Below are 20572 nucleotides of genomic sequence, written 5' to 3' on the forward strand. Positions count from 1 at the left end.
TTTAAATGATTTATGCACTCATTGGTACCTGCTCACTAACGCACAATCTTTTCCCGGCTTATTTCAGGCTACCAACATACCAAAACCACCGTCCTGCCACAGCAGAGATCATCCTCCGTTGCTACACAGCAGACAAACGTGTCATCTATTCCCTCTCACCCATCAACAACTGGCGTAAGTGACTGATGTGACGAATCGAAATTTACATCCAAACAAGGAGCAGGTGTAGGCCATTCGGCCCCTCTATCCTGCTCCACCATTTAATAAGATCATGGTTGATCTCTGGTCTACCCCCAACAATATATCACCTTTTTGCTTACCACCACTGCCCTTAAAAATATTCATAAACTCTGCTTTCACCACCTTTTCAGGAAGAGAGTTCCAAAGTCTAATGATTCTCTGAGCGGAAAAAATTCACCTCATCTCCCTTTTAAATGGGCAGCCCTTATTTTTATTCAGTGGATTCTACTTCTAGATTCTTCTATAAGAGGAAACACCCTCTCTACATCCACCCTGGCAAAACTTCTCAGGATCTTATATGTTTCAATCAAGTCACAGCTGGCAGATACAAGCCTAGCCTGTCCAACCTTTCTTCATTAGGCAACCTGCCCATTCCAGGTATTAGTCTTGGTAAACCTTCTCTGAACTGCTTCCAATATATTTATATGCTTACTTAAACAAGGCGACCAGTCTAATACACAGTATTCCAGATGTCATCTCACTAGTGTTTTGTATAACAAAAGCATATTTTGTATTCGATTTCCCCTCGCAATAAATGATAAAATTCTATTAGCTTTCCTAATTACACTGTACCTGCATTCTAGCCTTTTGCGATTCATGATCCCACTGTATTTCAGAGCTCTGAAATCACTCACCATTTAGATAATTTGCTTCTTTTTTAATTCTTCTTGCCAAAACGGATAATTTCACATTTGCCCACATTATTCTCCATTTGGCAGATCTTTGCCCAGTCACTTAACCTTTCATTGGGACATAACTTCCTGGCAGTAGCAATCAGCGGCAGATTGCCACTCCATAGACTTACCCTCACCAAAATTCAAAAGCGCCTGAATTGCCTGACCTTCCTGACTCAGGCAGGGTGAGACTCAGGCAGCGCAGTGCATCCCGGTTCCAGTGCCAAAGTGTAAAAGAAGTAGTGCGAAGGAGGTCACATCTCGCCCCCTTTTTTTAAAGACACTAGCTGTCGTAAAGCAGGTGAGTTTTAAGGGAAGGATTTTCCAGCCACGCTTGTCCCAGGACCGGAAAATTCCACCTGAGGTCAACGGACCTTTGCATGGTCCATATCCCGCCTGCTATGATTCCCGTGGCGGGCTGGACAGGAAAATTCTGCCCTCAATGTCCCATTGATAATAATAGGTCAGGGAGAGGAAAGTGTCAAAGTTTAGTGAATGGTATGTGGGGGGCATGGGAGTTTGGACATGGGTGGGGAGTTGAACATTGGAGGATGTATTGGGCATTGGGTTGGATGGGGACCCAGACATCAGGGGAAGTTCAGACATGGAGGTCGGTTTGGATATTTGGACACTGGTGGGGTTAGGGGCTCAGACATTCGGACGGTGGGGAGGCAGGGGGTGGGGTGGGGGGGGAGGATAGCGTTGAGATATCAAGGGGAGTTTGGACATCATGGGAGGGGCACGAGTCAAGTCGTGGAGAGTGGGGGTTGTTTGAGGCCGGTTGGGTTGGGGCGGGGGGGTGGTGGGTAAATCATGTGTGTGGGCAGTGGAGAATACTGGCGGGGGGAGGGAGTAGGTGGGTTGCTGTGGCACATACAAGGCTCGGTCTGGGTACTTAATATATTACACTGAAGTTAAAAGTGATTTCTTCCAACTCTTTGAGAGTAACAATTAGCATATCACTGGTCGAACCATCCGAAGTTAGCAATTTAAAAGGCTTTATCGGGTGGTTTCCAGTGCAACATAATTGTCCAGGGGAAGTTAGTTCGTCTGGACAATTGCTGGGTAAATCCTTACCTGGAAACCTCCGAGAGGGATTCCCCAATGTATTTTTGGGATACCCCCCAAATCTGACACTGGGGAGCCAGGCAGTGTATTTCTTTATAACCTCTTTGAGTTCTCTTTACCATTTACTTTCCTACCTATGTTTGTGTCATCAGAAAATTTAGCAGACATCCCGTTCATCTCTTCATCGAAATCACTCATATGAATTGTAAACAGTTGAGGTCCCAGCACTCATCCTTGTGGCACACCACTTGTGACATCTTGCCAACCTGGAAAACACAGGAAATGAAGTAGTTACCAAAGCAATCCAAAGCAAACTTGAGAGAGGTTTCAACATCCATCAGTCATCAGGGTGGCGTGTGGGCTGCTGATTCCATGGTGACCACACTGTCAGCTATTCCTGTGATCACCATGTGTTCTTTTCACAGGATGGCTGATCATTTCAGCATTTTCCCCTGCAGTCAAGCAAGTGTTCTTTTTTTCTAGCATTCACCATAGGGAATGGCAGTGCTCTGCTTTTCACTCTGTACTTGCTAAGAAAATGCATTATTTAATGCAGAAGTGCTCAGTCTTTTTTTTAAGATGATACTGGTAGATATTATTTGATTTGGGTGAAGTAGTTTGCTCGAGTTAACAATTGTATTGAGAATGAATGTACATGAGCACATCACTATACAAAATGTTCACTCACTGATGATCACCAAGTGGGTAAGTTTTTCACTCAAAGGGTGGTGGGTGCGTGGAAACAGCTGCCGGTAGTGATGGTGGAGGCGGATTCGATAGGGTCTTTTAAGAGATTTTTGGATAGGTTCATGGAAGTTGGTAAGATAGAGGTAAGCCTAGTAGGTAGGGACATGTTTGGCGCAACTTGTGGGCCGAAGGGCCTGTTTTTGCTGTAGTTTTTCTATGTTCTATGTTCTGTACATTTCCTGGTTGAGGTGTACCAATGACCCAGGTTGCAGGAAGGATGCCCTTGCTACAGAGGGAGTACAGTGAAGGTTTACCAGGCTGATTCCTGGGAAGGCAGGTCTGTCATATGAGGAGAGACTAAGTTAGGATTATATTCACTGGAGTATAGAAGAGTGAGAGGGGATCTCATAGAAACTTATAAAATTCTAATAGGGTTAGACAGGGTAGATTCAGAAAGAATGTTCCCGATGGTGGGGGAGTCCAGAACTAGGGGTCATAGTTTGAGGATAAGGGGTAAACCTTTTAGGACTGAGGTGAGGAGAAATTTCTTCACCCAGAGAATGGTGATTGTGTGGAATTCACTACCACAGAAAGTAGTTGAGGCCAAAATGTTGTCTAATTTTAAGAAGAAATTAGATATAGCTCTTGGGGCTAAAGGTATCAAGAGATATGGGGTGAAGAGGGATCAGGATATTGATTTTGATGATCAGCTATGATCATAATGATTTGCGGAGCAGACTCGAAGGGCCAAATGGCCGACTCCTGCTTCTAGTTTCTATATTTCTATGTTATACCCCCCTGCCCCCCATCAGCCAAATGTTCTGAACTTTTCAGATACCTGTTACTGGATATGACACAGGGCTCAGTATTTGGTTGTGCAATGTTTACACACCAAGAGTCAGAGGGTTCTGCATAATCCATTACCTTAAAGCTTCTGAGCTGCGAGAGACTAAATTCTCTCCTTTATTAGTTAATTTCACATGTTTTGCCACAGCAATCAAAAATTAATCTTCCCAACTCGTTTGAAAATTCCTTTCTAGTCACACTCCTGCAATCTACCAGTCTGCCGCACAGGTACACCCACTCACTGCACCTCACGCTTCTCTCCCTACACTAACATATCAGGCTGGTTATTGATTTGTGATAATTTGTGCAGCTCAGGAACACATCAGCATGCACTGTACAGTAAAACCTCTTACAGGTGCCAACCAGATAATGATCTGAATGGGCGGCACGGTGGCACAGGGGTTAGACTGCTGCCTCACGCTAGGGGCCCGGGTTCGATTCCCCCGGCTTGGGTGACTGTCTGTGTGGTGTTTGCACATTCTCCCCATATCTGCGTGGGTTTCCTCCGGGTTCTCTGGTTTCCTCCCACAGTGCAAAGATGTGCGGGTTAGGTTGATTGGCCATGCTAAATTGCCCCTTGGTAGTGTAAGTAAGTGGGGTTATAGGGATAGGGCCTGGGTGGGATTGTGATCGGGGCAGATTCGATGGGCCAAATGGCCTCTTTCTGTGCTGTAGAGATTCTATGATTCTATGAATTCTATTTTTTTTCCACAGAAAACCTACCGTGCCATATACGATTATTCAGCAGCTGATGCAGATGAAGTCTCTTTCAAAGATGGTGACGTCCTTATGAATGTTCAGTCCATTGATGAAGGATGGATGTATGGTACTGTACAAAGGACTGGGCTGACAGGCATGCTGCCTGCTAACTATGTGGATGCCATCTAAGCTCGGTCGATGTTTCCTTGCAGACATCCCCCTCATCCCCCATCCCCCCACTCTAAAACAAAAATGCAAATCACAAAACAACCTATCATTCAATTTTCTCAAATAGGATTCAATTTCTTAGGGGAGATAAAAGGATAAGTACAATAACCTTCCATTTCCTTCCCATTGTACATCCAAGTCTATTATTAGCCCAAATTACAGAACTTACGACAAATCCTAGGCACATTTTAAAAAAAAAACAATGCTGCCTATGTTGTTCTCCTGGTGCACCTGTATTTCTGATGTAAAGAAGCCATTTAGCATTTAGGGTGTTCGGTGTATTTTAACCAATGTTTAACTTGTCAGAACAGTTAACTTGTATTCAGAGATGCGCTCCATAACGTTATACCCAAAACCAACTGGGTGGTCTCATTTGAAGTATGCAAAATGTGTTAAATAGCATCACTTTTGGTCACGGTTGAAAGAGGTTGCAGCAATACAACTGGATTTAATCAACTGTAATGTGGTTTCTGTATCCTGACATGTGTAGTTAGTTTGCAAATTCCATACAACAGCTTTAAAAACATGTTGTCACTGGAATACTTAGTTTCCATAATTTGAGACCCTTTTGAAAGAGGTGATTTAAGGAACATGTTAAGAGCCTCCCTACTTCACTTACTCAAGGCTGACTTGTACATGTATTGTCTGTTTTTTCAACACCTGATAACTAACCGTGGGGTCAAATAAAGCTCAGTTTCTGCACAATGTCTTCGCCGTAGTCATTTTAAAATGAATGCACTGCAGGATCCCAAGAGTTATTCTGTTAATTTCTAGTTTTAATCTCTCCATCACATCCGATACTCAGCAACAAAGGAGTGTTACGACGCGGAGGTGATTTTTTTCCCTCTGCTCGATTTTGGAACCATTCAAAAGGATATACCTCGCCTCGTAATCTTATACGAGTGTCTGTGAGGTAGTAGGAAGTTGTAGGTTTTGGTAAATTAAAGCAGGATCTGACACACTCTATCATGAACAATTAACAGGTCTTTATTTTTAAACTGGTGACAAACTTATTAAAACAATTAACAAACTGAATAAAATCCCAGTAGAATGCTGTCCAAATATTACAAGACTCATTCAGGAATAGTGAAATAAATCATTACAGAATTCAGTCACTCTCAACTATTATACAACCAGGTGCTTTTTGGAAATATGAACTTTCTCCAGTGATGCTCCCTTTGGAATATTTTGAGTTCGTCTCTTTCTATTTTGGTGATTTTATGATCATACGTGAAACAGCAGGATTTACATGAGAGCCTCGCCTACGTTCCTTCCGACTCAAGAAGTGGCAATAAGAGGGATGCTGGAGGTCAGGACTCTGCTGGATGCAGCTAGACGTATTGAGAGGGTGAGGAAGGTTCACCCATTGTCACTAATGAATTCCATTGGTTCTGTGTTTCTGCGTGCTTGCTGTAAATTCACTGGTCCAATTCAAAAGCCTGTTTTGGTTAGGTTGTAACACTGACTGCGAGGTTTTGATACAAATATTGCAATGACCTGTTTCTGGAGCCTGCTCTTTGCAATTTAAAATCCATGCACACGGACTTGCTTTTTAAAGAGACAGTGCTCCATTTCTTCTTTTTGTTTTAGCATTTCTTTTCTCTATTTACAGTTATCAAACACATTTTTACATATGCAACTTCACAACAGGCGTCAAGGATTTGGCTATGGGTTGGGGATGGGTGAGGCAGGAATGTGGACTTGAGGCCACAGTCAGAGCAGCCATGGTTTTAATAAATAGCAGAGTAGGCTCAAGAGGCCGAATAGCCTACACCTTCTCCTAATGTAGAAATGCTTCAGCATACGTGTGAATTTTGAGTTCCCACATCAAGCTCTATCTGTAAAACAGTAGTTCAACATGTGCAAAAAAAGTTTTTTTCCCCCCAGTCTCTAGTTGTAACAGATTGCCTATTTATGTTTCCTCATCCTCTCTATTTGCATCTGAAGATGCTACAGCTCTTGTTTAAGCAGGAGGACCAGGAAAACCCAGCATCTCAGCTTTCCCTGTCTAGCAGAAACACAAATACAGCAGAAGCAAGCAAATTTGTGACCAAAATGTTTGATATTGAAGGCATTTATGAGAAACATTAACATAGGAGTTACATATTTCTAGCATTTTCTAGCTTAATTTGCAAAGTCAGTGTTGAGGAATACAATTTCCCAAAAAAGCCATAAGATCAGATCATGTGCTCTGTGTGGCACAGTGGTTAGAACTGTTGCTTCAAGGACACCAAGGACCTGCATTCAATTCTGGCCTCAGGTTACTGTGTGTGGAATTTGCATGTTCTCCCCATGTCTGTTTGGGTTTCCTCCCACACTCCAAAAGATGTGCAGATTTGGTTGATTTGCTATGCTAAATTGCCCCTTACCTTCAGGATTAGCAAGGTAAATACATGGGGTTCCAGGAATAGGTGGTTCTTGTTGTCAGTGCAGGCTTCATAGGCCAAAAGATCTCCTTCTGCACTGTAGGGATTCTATAACTTTCGAAAGAAGTTAAAATGTTGTTCAAATATTCAACATCCAGTTGCTTAGGTCACAGTAAGAACTACAAAGAACAGTACAGCACAGGAAACAGGCCCTTCGGTTCTCCAAGCCTGTGCCGCTCACTGGTCCAACTAGACCATTCGTTTGTATCCCTCCATTCCCAGGCTGCTCATGTGACTATCCAGGTAAGTCTTAAACGATGCCAGCGTGTCTGCCTCCACCACCCTACTTGGCAGCGCATTCCAGGCCCCCACCACTCTCTGTGTAAACAACGTCCCTCTGATAGAAACATAGACATAGAAACATAGAAAACTACAGCACAAAACAGGCCCTTCGGCCCCACAAGTTGTGCCGAACATATCCCTACCTTTTAGACCTACCTATAACCCTCCATCCTATTAAGTCCCATGTACTCATCCAGGAGTCTCTTAAAAGACCCTATTGAGTTTGCCTCCACCACCACTGACGGCAGCCGATTCCACTCGCCCACCACCCTCTGTGTGAAAAGCTTCCCCCAAACATTTCCCCTGTACCTATCCCCCAGCACCTTAAACCTGTGTCCTCTCGTAGCAGCCATTTCCACCCTGGGAAAAAGCCTCTGAGAGTCCACCCGATCTATGCCTCTCAACATCTCATGTACCTCTATTAGGTCTCCTCTCATCCTACATCTCTCCAAGGAGAAAAGACCGAGCTCCCTCAGCCTATCCTCATAAGGCATGCCACTCAATCCAGGCAACATCCTTGTAAATCTCCTCTGCACCCTTTCAATCTTTTCCACATCCTTCCTGTAATGAGGCGACCAGAACTGAGCACAGTACTCCAAGTGGGGTCTGACGAGGGTCTTATATAGCTGCATCATTATCCCCGGACTCCTAAATTCAATCCCTCAATTGATAAAGGCCAGCACACCATACACCTTCTTAACCACCTCCTCCACCTGCGGGGCCGATTTTAGAGTCCTATGGACCCGGATCCCAAGGTCCTTCTGATCCTCTACCGTACTAAGAGTCTTTACCTTTATATTGTACTCCTTCATCCCATTTGACCTACCAAAATGGACCACTACGCATTTATCTGGGTTGAAGTCCATCTGCCACTTCTCTGCCCAGTCTTGCATCCTATCTATGTCCCTCTGTAACTTCTGACATCCCTCCAGACTATCCACAACCCCACCAACCTTCATGTCATCGGCAAACTTACCAACCCATCCCTCCACTTCCTCATCCAGGTCATTTATGAAAATGACAAACAGCAAGGGTCCCAGAACAGATCCCTGGGGCACACCACTGGTGACCGACCTCCAATTAGAAAAAGACCCATCTATACACACTCTCTGCCTCCTTTGGGCAAGCCAGTTCTAGATCCACAGGGCAGCAGCCCCTTGGATCCCATACCCTCTCACTTTTTCGAGAAGCCTTGCATGGGGGACCTTATCGAACGCCTTGCTAAAATCCATATAAACCACATCTACCACTTTCCCTTCGTCAATGTGTTTAGTCACATTTTTGAAGAACTCCACCAGGCTCGTAAGGCACGATCTGCCTTTGACAAAGCCATGCTGAGTATTCTTGAGCATACTAAACCTCTCTAAATGCTCATAAATCTTGTCCCTCAGGATCTTCTCCATCAGCTTACCAACCACTGAGGTTAGACTCACCAGTCGGTAATTTCCTGGGCTATCCTTATTCCCCTTCTTGAAAATAGGAACCACATCCGCAATCCTCCGGCACCTCTCCCGTCTCCATCGACGACGCAAAGATCATTGCCAGAGGCTCTGCAATCTCTTCCCTCGCCTCCCACAGTAACCTGGGGTACATCCCATCCGGACCTAGCGACTTATCTATCTTGATGCCATTCAAAGATTCCAGCACAACCTCTTTGTTAAAGTCCGCATACTCAATCTTTTCAGTCCACCGCAAGCCCACAGTACATCCACCCATGTCCTTCTCTGTGAAAACCGAGGCAAAATACTCATTAAGCACCTCTGCCATTTCTACTGGTTCCGTACTGATTTTCCCGCCTTCACCTTTTATAGGCCCTATTCCTTCACGTCTCATCCTTTTACTCTTCACATATTTATAGAATGCCTTAGGGTTTTCCTTAATTCTACTTGCCAAGGCCTTCTCGTGGCCCCTTCTGGCTCTCCTAATTTCCTTCTTTAGTCCCTTCCTACAAGCCGTATACTCATCTCGATCCCTATCTTCGCCAAGCTCTCTGAACCTTTTGTATGCTTTCCTTTTCTTCTCGACTAGGTCCCGCACAGCTTTCGTGCACCACGGTTCCTTTAACCTACCAACTCCTCCCTGTCTGCTCGGAACATTGTCCTGAAGAACCCTAGACAGACATTCCTTGAAAAACTGCCACCTCTCTTCAGTATATTTCCCCAAGAATACCTCCTTCCAATTTACTCTTCTAATTTGCTGCCTTATGCCTTCATATTTCCCCTTACTCCATATAAATGCTTTCCTAGCTTGCCTGATCCTCTTTTTCCAATGCAAGCATAAAGGAGATAGAGTTATGATCGCTATCCCCAAGATGCTCTCCCACTGAGAGATCTGACACCTGTCCAGGCTCATTGGTCAGTATCAGATCAAGTACAGCCTCTCCTCTTGTAGGCTTGTCCACATGCCGTGGAACCATAGAACCATAGAAAATTACAGCTCAGAAACAGGCCTTTTGGCCCTTCTTGTCTGTGCCGAACCATTTTTTGCCTAGTCCCACTGACCTGCACTTGGACCATATCCCTCCACACCCCTCTCATCCATGAACCCATCCAAGTTTTTCTTAAATGTTAAAAGTGACCCCGCATTTACCACTTTATCCGGCAGCTCATTCCACACTCCCACCACTCTCTGCGTGAAGAAGCCCACCCTAATATTCCCTTTAAACTTTTCTCCTTTCGCCCTTAACCCATGCCCTCTGATTCTTTTCTCCCCTAGCCTCAGCGGAAAAAGCCTGCTTGCATTCACTCTATCTATACCCATCAAAGTCTTATACACCTCTATCAAATCTCCCCTCAATCTTCTACGTTCCAGGGAATAAAGTCCCAACCTATTCAATCTCTCTCTGTAACTCAGCTTCTCAAGTCCCGGCTACATCCTTGTGAACCTTCTCTGCACTCTTTCAACCTTATTTACATCCTTCCTGTAACTAGCTGACCGTGTCAGGAAACCCTCCTGAACACACCTAACGAACTCCTCCCCATCCAATCCCCTTACCCTAGGGATATTCCAATCTATGTTTGGGAAATTAAAGTCTCCCATCACAACAACTCTGCTATTATTGCAACTCTCCAGGATCTGTTTCCCTATCTGCTCCTCCACCTCCCTGTCACTATTGGCCGGCCTATAGAAAACTCCCAGCAAAGTGATCGACCCACTCCGAATGTCCACCCACAGAGACTCTGTAGACAATCCCTCCACAGCATACACCTTCTCTACAGCTGTGACACTATTCCTGATCAGCAGTGCCACTCCACCCCCTCTCTTGCCTCCCTCCCTGTCCTTCCTGAAACATCTGAATCCTGGCACCTGTAGTATCCAGTCCTGTCCCTGAGACATCCAAGTCTCCGTAATGGCCACCACATCACACTTCCAGGCATCGATCCACGCTCTGAGCTCATCCCCTTTATTCACTATACTCCTGGCATTAAACACATCTCAATCCTTTGGTCTGATTTCTGAGTTATACCTCGCCCCTCTCACCTTGAGCCCATGACCCCTCGTGATCGTCACCTCAGACCTGAGAAAAAGCTTCCCACTGTTCACCCTATCTATACCCTTCATAATTTTGTACACCTCTATTAGGTCTACCCTCATTCTCCGTCTTTCCAGGGAGAACAAGCCCAGTTTACCCAATCTCTCCTCATAGCTAAGACCCTCCATACCAGGCAACATCCTGGTAAACCTTCTCTGCACTCTCTCCAAAGGCTCCACGTCCTTCTGGTAGTGCAGCGACCAGAACTGGACGCAGTACTCCAAATGTGGCCTAACCAGCGTTCTATACAGCTGCAACATCAGACTCCAGCTTTTATACTCTATACCCCGTCCTATAAAGGCAAGCATACCATATGCCTTCTTCACCACCTTCTCCACCTGTGCTGCCACCTTCAAGGATTTGTGGACTTGCACACCTAGGTCTGTTCTTCTATACTCTTGATGGCTCTGCCATTTATTGTATAACTCCCCCCTACATTAGTTCTTCCAAAATGCATCACTTCGCATTTATCTGGATTAAATTCCATCTGCCATTTCTCCACCCAATTTTCCAGCCTATCTATATCCTGCTGTATTGTCCGACAATGTTCATCGCTATCCGCAAGTCCAGCTATCTTCGTGTCATCCGCAAACTTGCTGATAACACGTTACACCTTCTTCCAAATCATTTATATATATCACAAATAGAAGTCCCAGTACAGAGCCCTGCGGAACACCACTGGTCACAGACCTCCAGCTGGAGAAAGACCCTTCGACTGCTACCCTCTGTGTCCTGTGGCCAAGCCAGTTCTCTACCCATCTAGCCACCTCTCCTTGTATCCCATGAGCCTTAACCTTCTTAACCAACCTGCCATGAGGGACTTTGTCAAATGCCTTACTGAAATCCATATAGACGCCATCCACGGCCCTTCCTTCATCAACCGTTTTTGTCACTTCCTCAAAAAACTCCACCAAATTTGTAAGGCACAACCTCCCACTTACAAAACCATGCTGTCTGTCACTAATGAGATTGTTCCGTTCTAAATGTGCATACATCCTGTCTCTAAGAATCCTCTCCAACAACTTCCCTACCACGGACATCAAGCTCACTGGCCTATAATTACCCGGGTTATCCCTGCTACCCTTCTTAAGTAACAGTACCACATTCGCTATCCTCCAATCCTCAGGAACCTCACCTGTGTCCAATGAAGAGACAAAGATTTCCATCAAGAGGCCCAGCAATTACATCTCTCATCTCCCTGAGCTGTCTGGGATAGATGCCATCAGGCCCTGGGGTTTGTCAGTTTTAATGTTACCTAAAAAACCTAACACTTCCTCTCTTGTAATGGAGATTCTCTCTAGCGGGTCAACACCTCCCTCTGAGACACTCCCAGTCAACAAGTCCCTCTCTTTTGTGAATACCGATGCAAAGTATTCATTTAGGATCTCCCCTATTCCCTTGGGTTCTAAGCATAATTCCCCTCCTTTGTCCCTGACAACTCTTTTGTTCCTAAACTAGATTGCCTTCACTTCCCTAATGCTCAATACTGTACCAAAATAAGCCTAGATTATGTATGGAATGGCTTTTGAATTCACAGCTTTCTATCTCTGGAGGTAAGATAACCATTTGCACACACTTTGATGCACGCTATTTATTCATTGCCTTCTGGGTATAGTGCAGATACATTTTCTCCATATTGTTAATCATTCATTTTCATGATATAGGTATTGCTGGCAATTGTGTGGAGTTTACTGCCTGGCCCTAGTGGCCTTTGAGATGGTGTTAAGCTTTATCGAACTGCTGCAATGCATATGGTAATGGTATGCCCAAACTATGTGGTAAGGACTTCCTGGAGGCTGACCTAGCAACAATGAAAGAACTGTAATATGTAGTAAGTCTAAGTCCGAGTGGTGAAAGACTTAGAGTTGACAACCCATGCAGTCCTTTGCTACTGGAGCAATGCTAATTTGCTACAGCAATAGACCAAGCAAGCTTCAGCACTAATGTCCAAGCTGAGGTGAATGATCTCCAACTTCTTTTTCTGATCTTTGTCGAGTTTTACTAGGCTCCTTGGCATTAGACTGTTGAATGCTGTTTTAACATTATTGTAGTCATGCTTACCTCCCTACTAGAATTCAACTCTAATGTTCATGTTTGGACTAAGACATGCACTGAAGGCTGGAGCAGAGGTGCGCTAGTAAAACTAAAACTGACCAGTGACAAATAAAAAGCCCACTAAACAAAAAAATTGCAATTAATTTTATTTATACAAGGGTGAGCTGAAGCACAAATTTAATAAAAAGTGCAGCTCTGATTCCATTTCTGTGCACTGATTTACTCTGGCAGCTATAAACATCACTACAAAAGTCAAGTAATGGCCAGAGGTACAGAAATAGCAGCAACATTCCACTGCGATATTCTGCTAACAGGAAAGCAAAAATACATTTGGCAAAACAATATAATTTATCACAAAATTATTTTCCCGACAGAAAATTTCCACTTCTTAAAAAACTACTTTTACCAATTTACATAGCAGTACCGAGTCTCTCAAATGAAAGCTCCATGTATGGTCCTCTTCCTGCGTAAGAGTTCTGCCCTACCGCTTATAAAAAAGATAATTTTTTTTTTCCATTTGAGGTCCTCTCCAGTTGCCACCATCTTGCGTTTGGTTTACCTTTCTGTAAAGCAGTCCACTCCGGATTAAGACTAAGGTCAACACTTATTTTAGGAAATGAATTCCTAATCGCTTTAAACAATACACCCATCAACCCCATTCTTTAAATATCAAAAGTCCCTCTAGTTGTCCTTCAGGGGAAGGCAGCCTCCCGTGGTAATGGCACAGCTGGTGATATCACTCTGGATCAGCCAGAAGGTATGAACTACTAAAGAACAGGAGGTGCTCACTGCTAGATGGTATCCCCCACTCTGAGCAGGCCACTTATTGCTGTATTTTACTAGAACACCCCCACAAGAGGACAGGTGGGTTTGAAAAGCAGGAAAGGCTGTGATTCAAACTCTCAACCCTCTAGGGTGGAGGCAAAGGCTCAACTGCTGGAGCAGCAGAAGAAAATTACACCGATCTAAAGAGAGTGTGGGAAATCATCAAAAGTAAGGAAAAGTTAAGCCTCTTGGGGAGAGTGAAGTCAGGGTGAGGCAGTCAATGCTCTTCATTCTTCTGGTTGAACTTTGCCAGTTCACGTCACTTGTAAGATCAGTCAGCAGCTTCACGTGGTGGTGACCTCCAGCGGGACCGTAGATTCCCCATGATACAGTTCATCATGCTGCTCAGCTGCTGGTGCATTGCAAAGAGCTGACTCCCAGAGTGCTCATTCAAGTCCTCCGAGAAAAAGCGAGCAGAAAGGGCATTAACCTCAGAAGCCAGGGCTGTGGAAGGAGTAACAGCAGGTGGCACAGTCTCGACTAAATCTGAAAGAATGTTTAAAAAAAAGGCAGGTCAATGCAGCTTTCGTATTAAAATGAGCAGCACACAGATAGGTTAAAGGTATTAAGCTGATTCGCTGTTAACTAGTTTTAAATAGACAGGTCTGCTCACATTTTAGGAAGAACGTCAAAGAACTGGAGGGGGGGGGGGGAATCTACAAGAATGGCATCAGGGATGGAGGGGCTTTAGTAATGTAGAGACTGAAGTTACTCTGTTTACAATAGAGAAGGCTAAGAGAAGCTTTTTTTTTGAAAAGTTAGCGTCACAAGCAGGCTTGAAGTTAGTGAAAATCCCCTAGTCGCCACACTCCAGCGCCTGTTTGGGTACACTGAGGGAGAATTTAGCATGGCCAATACACCTAACCAACACGTCTTTCGGACTGTGGGAGGAAACCGGAGCACCCGGAGGAAACCCACACAAGCTTGGGGAGAACATGCAGACTCCGCACAGACAGTGACCCAAGCCGGGAATCAAACCCGGGTCCCTGACGCTGTGAGGCAGCAGTGCTAACCACTGTGCCACCATGCTTTGACAAAGGTGCTCAAAGTCATGAGTAAATATTTCCAGTGTTAGAAGGGAGCTTTAAGTTTCTTCCAAAGAAATGTTTGGAATTTTAGCACAGGGATCTGAGTCACCATGAGCTTCACCAGCTATCAGTCTACAACACAAGAGGAACTAAAAAACTCAGTGATACTGTCCCCCACCCCAGCATTTTCTGTTTCTCTCCATGTAAACCTGACTAGAAAGTGGTAGATCACTAATGCTTGTGGGTTTTCAGTGACTGCTAACTTAATACCAAAATACAATCAGTTTGGTCATGCAAGATTAGTAATAGGGTTGATACAGTTTACAGTCTTGATTTAGAAGCAAAGAAAATTCATTCAACATGATTGGATCCAAATTCAGACATTAGAAAACCCACTCTGTCACCGAGTTCCCATAATGAATGGCTCTGGACGTTGATACTTAGTCAATGTTCTGCAGGTTAGAGTACCTACACCTGAGCTTCAAATGATTTAAGTGACTGAAGATATCCGATTGAGACAGCTTCAATTTTACCTGTTGCTAGCTTCTCGTCATCACCATTAGAGTAACTGCTATCCTCTGTTCCATTTACCAGCTTCTCGTTTTCAAATACACAATCTTCATCTAAACCAAGGGATTTCTTCTGAAACAGTAAATAAAAGTACAATACTAAAAATCATTCTTTTAAAATATTACAACAATAAAACATCAAGAGGGCAAATGAGAGCTAGAAAATAGTGAAACTGAGGGCGATTTAAAAAAAAATCTTTTCTGGAAATATTCATCAACTAGATTGCTTCAGCCATATGGCTAACGAGACTGAAGACATTAATTCCCTGGGTACAGGTCCATTGGAAAGTATTTCTCATTCATCCATGCCATCATACAGAAAATTACACCTGCCCATCAGCCCTGTCCTTTCCAACCTGCACTGACTCCCAGTCCTCCAAAGCTTCAATTTGGAATTCTCATCCTTCATTCTTTCATGGGATGTGGACACCGCTGTCAAGGCCAGCTTTTGTTGCCTATTCCCAACTGCCCTTGAATTGAGTAGCTTGCTAGGCCATTTCAGAGGGTATTTAAGAGTCAACCACATTGTTTTGGGCCTGAAGTTGCAGGTGGGCCAGACTAGCTATGGATGGCAGATTCCCTTTCCTGAAGGAAATCAGTGAACCAGCTGGATTTTTACAAGTCTTAACAACAGCTTCAGGGCCACCATGACTGAGACTAGCTTTCAATTCCAGATTTCATGAATAGAATTTAAATTCTATCAGCTGTCATGGTGAGATTTGAACCCATTTCCCCAGAACATTAGCCTGGGCCACTAGGTTACCAATCCACTGACATTACCACCACCTCTTAAAATTCCCTCACACACCTCCCCATTTCTCTAACCCACTCCTCCTACCCAATAAACTCTCTACATTCACCTGAATCCAGCATCTTTTGCATCATGCTCTTAGCCCATCGTTAACAACTTGCCTTTAGTTACCAAATGGTTTATTGGTCTTTCTTCCTTTATAAAGCCCTCCTTAATGTCCATGGCCCCGATTTTGCAGTCAGCAGTGAAGCAAATAAATATGATCAGAGACCTGGCAATCTCTGTGGCATGGTTTCCATCTTTTCCGATGACAATTTAAAATCAGGCACCAAGTCAAAGTGTCAGTACTAGCAGTCGGAACTGACAAGTGTCAATCTACGGAGGTTACCCTGAACTTTCATTATACACTGCTCAGGCATGGAGTGGCGAGTTCAGATCGGGTCACCATAAACACATATGCACGATGGAAGGGCTCTCTTCTCAAGTATAGGGGACAAGCTATACAGAAAGTACAACAGAGCTCCAGCTCTGCAATCTTGAAAGGTGGTGATTAATGGAAAAGCCCTAATTGCTGTTTATAAAATGATGGATACATAAACTTTGATCAAAATAAGTGGACCAATGGGAATACATTTAAATGAAAATTGAATTTAAAAGCACGTACTGGCAAGAAATCAAAAGCACATACTAACAAGAAATAATTTACTCAGATTTATAATTTTTGGCACAACCTGCTGGCTGGTAATGCTCAAGAGTTTGGTGGTAAAATGAAAGTTAAGTCGAGTCTCAACATGACCAACTGACCATTTATATTCTGCACTTTAACCATCCCAAGAATCATTGCTCACCTGCTCATTCCACAAATCCATCTGCACTCACATGGCAAGCTTAAACTTTCGGCAGAAGTATATATTCAAAATAATGAGGGATCGAAGCAGAGTAAATAGAAATAAATTGCTCCCTTTGGTAGAAGGGTCAAGAAGCAGAAGGCATTTGATTTAAAGTGATTGGCAATAGAGTCAGAGAAATGAGGAAAAGAAATATATATATATGTATATTACACAGCACATGGTTAGGATCTGGAATACACTGCCTGAGTGAGTGGTGGAGGCAGATTCAACAGTAGCTTTCAAACAGGAATCATTTAGGCATCTGAAGGGAAAAGAACTGCAGGGCTACAGGGAAAGGGCCGGAGAGTGGAACCAGTTAAATTGCCCTCGCAGAGTCTCACCATGGATTCCACAGGCCAAATGGCGGCCTCCTGTACGATAACCATTTGATTATCCTAACATAGAATACGCACCAATCATGGAGACAAAGAAAATTCAAGCATTTATAACAGTTCAGCATGACAAAATAGCTAATCATTAGCAAATTGCCACTTCAGGCAGGACGCTTCAGTTTACAAGAAACCACTCACCTGCTGTTCATAGAAGGCTTTGAGGGCCTTTCTCACGACAGAGACTTTTGGAGAACGGATTGGAAGCAACTTAATTTCAGTGACTGTGAGCGAGCTCAGGTCGCCAATGGTCTTGATGTTTTTAGCTCTTACAAGCTGGCCTAGACCTCGGGCCCTAGGAGGAGCAAACCAGACCATTCAGTATAGGTGTAAGGGGGGGGGAGGCTAATTACATTGCATCACCTTGACTAAGTTAATATTGAACAGAAGTTTGAATACAGGCCTTCTCCTTGTACAACTAGAATTCAAGAGCATCATTTTAAAATGACATTACACATTGCAACTAAATGCATCCCAAGGTTTACTGACCACATGTTGGAGGCAAGCTGGGGTAGAATAGTCTCTACTGGTAAAGAACAGCTGATCAAAGCTGGATACACGGCAGCTGTAGACAAAGCCTCAGAATCTTTGCTCATCTCGGAGATCTTGAGGGGTTTAAAAACAAAAACACTTACATTAAAAATAATTTCAGTGCCATTTTTCAATTCAATATTTTGTAGATTGTATTATTCAAAACTGCATCCTGTTTAATTATACTGTCCTGTCTACCATCATAAATGTTGGGATTACCTTATCCAGAAATCACTTTTCCCGTTCATTTTCTACATTTCTGTTGAGGCAAATCAAATCCAAATCTAACAGTGGTTTTCAGCTGCATGCTACACTAGTGACCCCCAAGTGATTTTTTGTGGCCCTTATTTTTCAAACACTCCTACCAGGTGAAACACCAATTTGTGTGTGGTCCTTGCAATCTGGTATAGTGCAATCATTGTTCACAATGTGTTCTGTTGTTCAGGGCGGAGACCAAACGTGGATTGGGTGATCGTTCAGTCCACAAGAGTGACCCTGAACAACTGGTTGCCTGCCACTTTAATTCGCAATCTTTCTCTCATGCCTTCTGCCACCTATAGTGTTCCATCGAAGCTGAATGCAAGCTTGAGGAACAGTGCTTCATTTTTCAATTAGGTGGGAAAGTAAAAAAAACAGCCTTGCGACTTGAGTTCAGCAATTTCAGAATTTATCCTTCCTCCATGTTGTTTCCTTTATCTTTACAGGTTTTGGTTTTACTCTCAGTTCTGCTTTTTGAAGGCAGATGCAGCATGCCAGTCACACCACCTCTGGCCACAAGTTTTGTTTCTTTACTTGCCTCACTATCACTCCCTTTGGCTTTGCACACCAACACCTTTTGTCATTTAATCTCTCTTGTCGTCTACCCTATTAGACCTTCCCCCTTTTGTTCTTTTTCAAGTCTTCCCCACCATTCACTTGCTTAAAATCTATTAAGTCTCTAACTTTTCCCAGTTTTAATGAACAAGTCACCAACCTATTTAATTGTACTGCCCAGTATACCACTACAAATGTTGGAATTACCTTATCCAGAAATCACTTTTTCCATTCATTGCTGAGATTTTGGTTAAAATACCCCTCTCTTCACAGATGCTGCCTGTACTGCTGATTATTTCCCCTAGATCGCTTTTTTAAAAAAAAAATGACATGGCATCACTTAATCACAAGATAAACCTGAATGTCTTCAACTTACCAAACATTTCTTTGAACTTTTATAGCCAGAGCTGCGAGCGCTTGGAGACAGGAAACCTTTAGTCGGAGTGGTGTTGTACTGAGTGAATTAAAATACATGAAACTGAGAATTGAGATAACTATAGTAACTCCAATGTTCTGATATACACTAACCAAATAATAACACCCAATCTACTCTGAGTGACATGCTAAATTCCATACAGACCAAACATTTGCAAAGATAAAAAGAAATGTATGCAACATAAAGAACAGAAAGAAAAGTTGCACAAGTTGCACATTGATTATAGTGTCCTTAAGATGTCAGGATATCACTAAGTCTTTAACAACCAAATAATTTTGAAGGGGCAAAAACTGTTATAATGCTCATGGCATTTTTTTTGGATGAGATACACATATTGACCAGGCGCAGAGAGGAACAACACTGCTCCTCTTTGGATGCAAAGGACGATGCGACACTATCAGAATTTATAGAGCCCTGATATAATATTTAATCTGAAAGGTAACGTCTCCTGTTATGATCCCAGCTGATGTTAATACTGGACAAGTCAAATCCCAGAACGAAACCTGGCTTGGTCAATGCTTACTTTGTTTTTCATTTAAGAAAATCAAAAGTCAGTTACTGAACAAAAAAAATCTGCCAGTGTAGTTTTAACATATGTTTATTAATCACAAAAAATGTACTATATTACATTAGGCACAAGGTTGGAAAGCTGTCAATACAGACATCAGTAAACGATTCAACCTCAGTTTTCCTTTCATCCCAGCAATACCCCTACTGACACAGAACCCCAGTGAAGATTTACCATTATCTCAACACCAAGTTTTGGGCTAGCTCAGGTTCAAACCGTTTTCTTCTGGCTGACTTCTAAACATTCACTGGATGCTTTTCCTCCATTTTATCTCAGAGACACTCAAAAACCTCTAGACTCATTAACTTCAAAGCAAACACACGAGCTCCCTAAACTCAGTTGCTCAGCCGTCTGCAGAATTTCCTCCGAGAGAGAGCTTTAGACCTTTGGACGAGAGTTTTAGTCCAAAGATGTGTGGGTTAGGTTGACTGACCATGCTAAATTGCCTCTTAGTGTCAGGGGGATTAGGAGGGTAAATACGTGGGGTTACGGGGATAGGGTGTGGGTGGGATTGTTGTTAGTGCAGGCTCAATGGGCCAAATGGCCTCCTTCTGCACTGTAGGAATTCTATGATTCTGCTGTCTGCATTCTTTGGTATCAACACACTAAATGACTGCCTTTGTGTTTTTCTGTCTCTCTGGACCTTGTTGCCAAATAACAGCAGTTTTTTTTTTACTTTGTATTTTTAAAAAACTTCACTAAACAACCCATCTCGCCACTTCAAGATTGCAAACGATTAAAAATGCATGCATACCAACACTTGCTGACACCAAACTCAAAAAAAACTAAATGAAACTAGATCCACGTTTCACTTTTCTTAACATAAAAATACAAAATATAAATTCAATTTAAAGCTACACATTGTTCCTAACACTCAAACAGTGCAGCATTCCCTCAGCACTACAATTAAATGCCAACCTAGATTTTGTAAAGTGTCTACAGTGAGATTTCACTCCACAAACTCTGCTTAAGAAGCATGATTACTACCATAACCAGGTCTAACACCTTAACTCAGATTTTTCCATTTGAATGCAA

General features: G+C 43.2%; 2 protein-coding genes across 29 annotated transcripts in view; one reads left to right on the plus strand and one right to left on the minus strand.

Moving 5' to 3' along the window:
* Window positions 1–5147, plus strand: part of neb (nebulin) — a 286658-nt gene extending 281511 nt beyond the window's left edge. For all 28 annotated transcript variants that reach the window (XM_078227934.1, XM_078227935.1, XM_078227937.1 and 25 more), the window contains 2 exons: window positions 68–174; window positions 4230–5147. In XM_078227934.1, the coding sequence (XP_078084060.1) occupies window positions 68–174; window positions 4230–4403 (281 nt within the window). In that variant the 3' untranslated portion in view covers window positions 4404–5147. The remainder of the gene's footprint in view (window positions 1–67; window positions 175–4229) is intronic.
* Window positions 5148–12866: 7719 nt separating this feature from the next.
* rif1 (replication timing regulatory factor 1) overlaps window positions 12867–20572 on the minus strand; it is a 76643-nt gene continuing 68937 nt past the window's right edge. Inside the window, exons 32-36 of the mRNA XM_078227933.1 lie at window positions 18910–18987; window positions 17679–17794; window positions 17331–17484; window positions 15124–15232; window positions 12867–14048 (exon numbers count right to left, since the gene is read on the minus strand). Of these exons, the coding sequence (XP_078084059.1) occupies window positions 13834–14048; window positions 15124–15232; window positions 17331–17484; window positions 17679–17794; window positions 18910–18987 (672 nt within the window). The 3' untranslated portion in view covers window positions 12867–13833. The remainder of the gene's footprint in view (window positions 14049–15123; window positions 15233–17330; window positions 17485–17678; window positions 17795–18909; window positions 18988–20572) is intronic.

Source organism: Mustelus asterias, chromosome 14 (genome assembly GCF_964213995.1).
Source record: "Mustelus asterias chromosome 14, sMusAst1.hap1.1, whole genome shotgun sequence".
NCBI classification, from domain to species: Eukaryota; Metazoa; Chordata; class Chondrichthyes; order Carcharhiniformes; family Triakidae; genus Mustelus; species Mustelus asterias.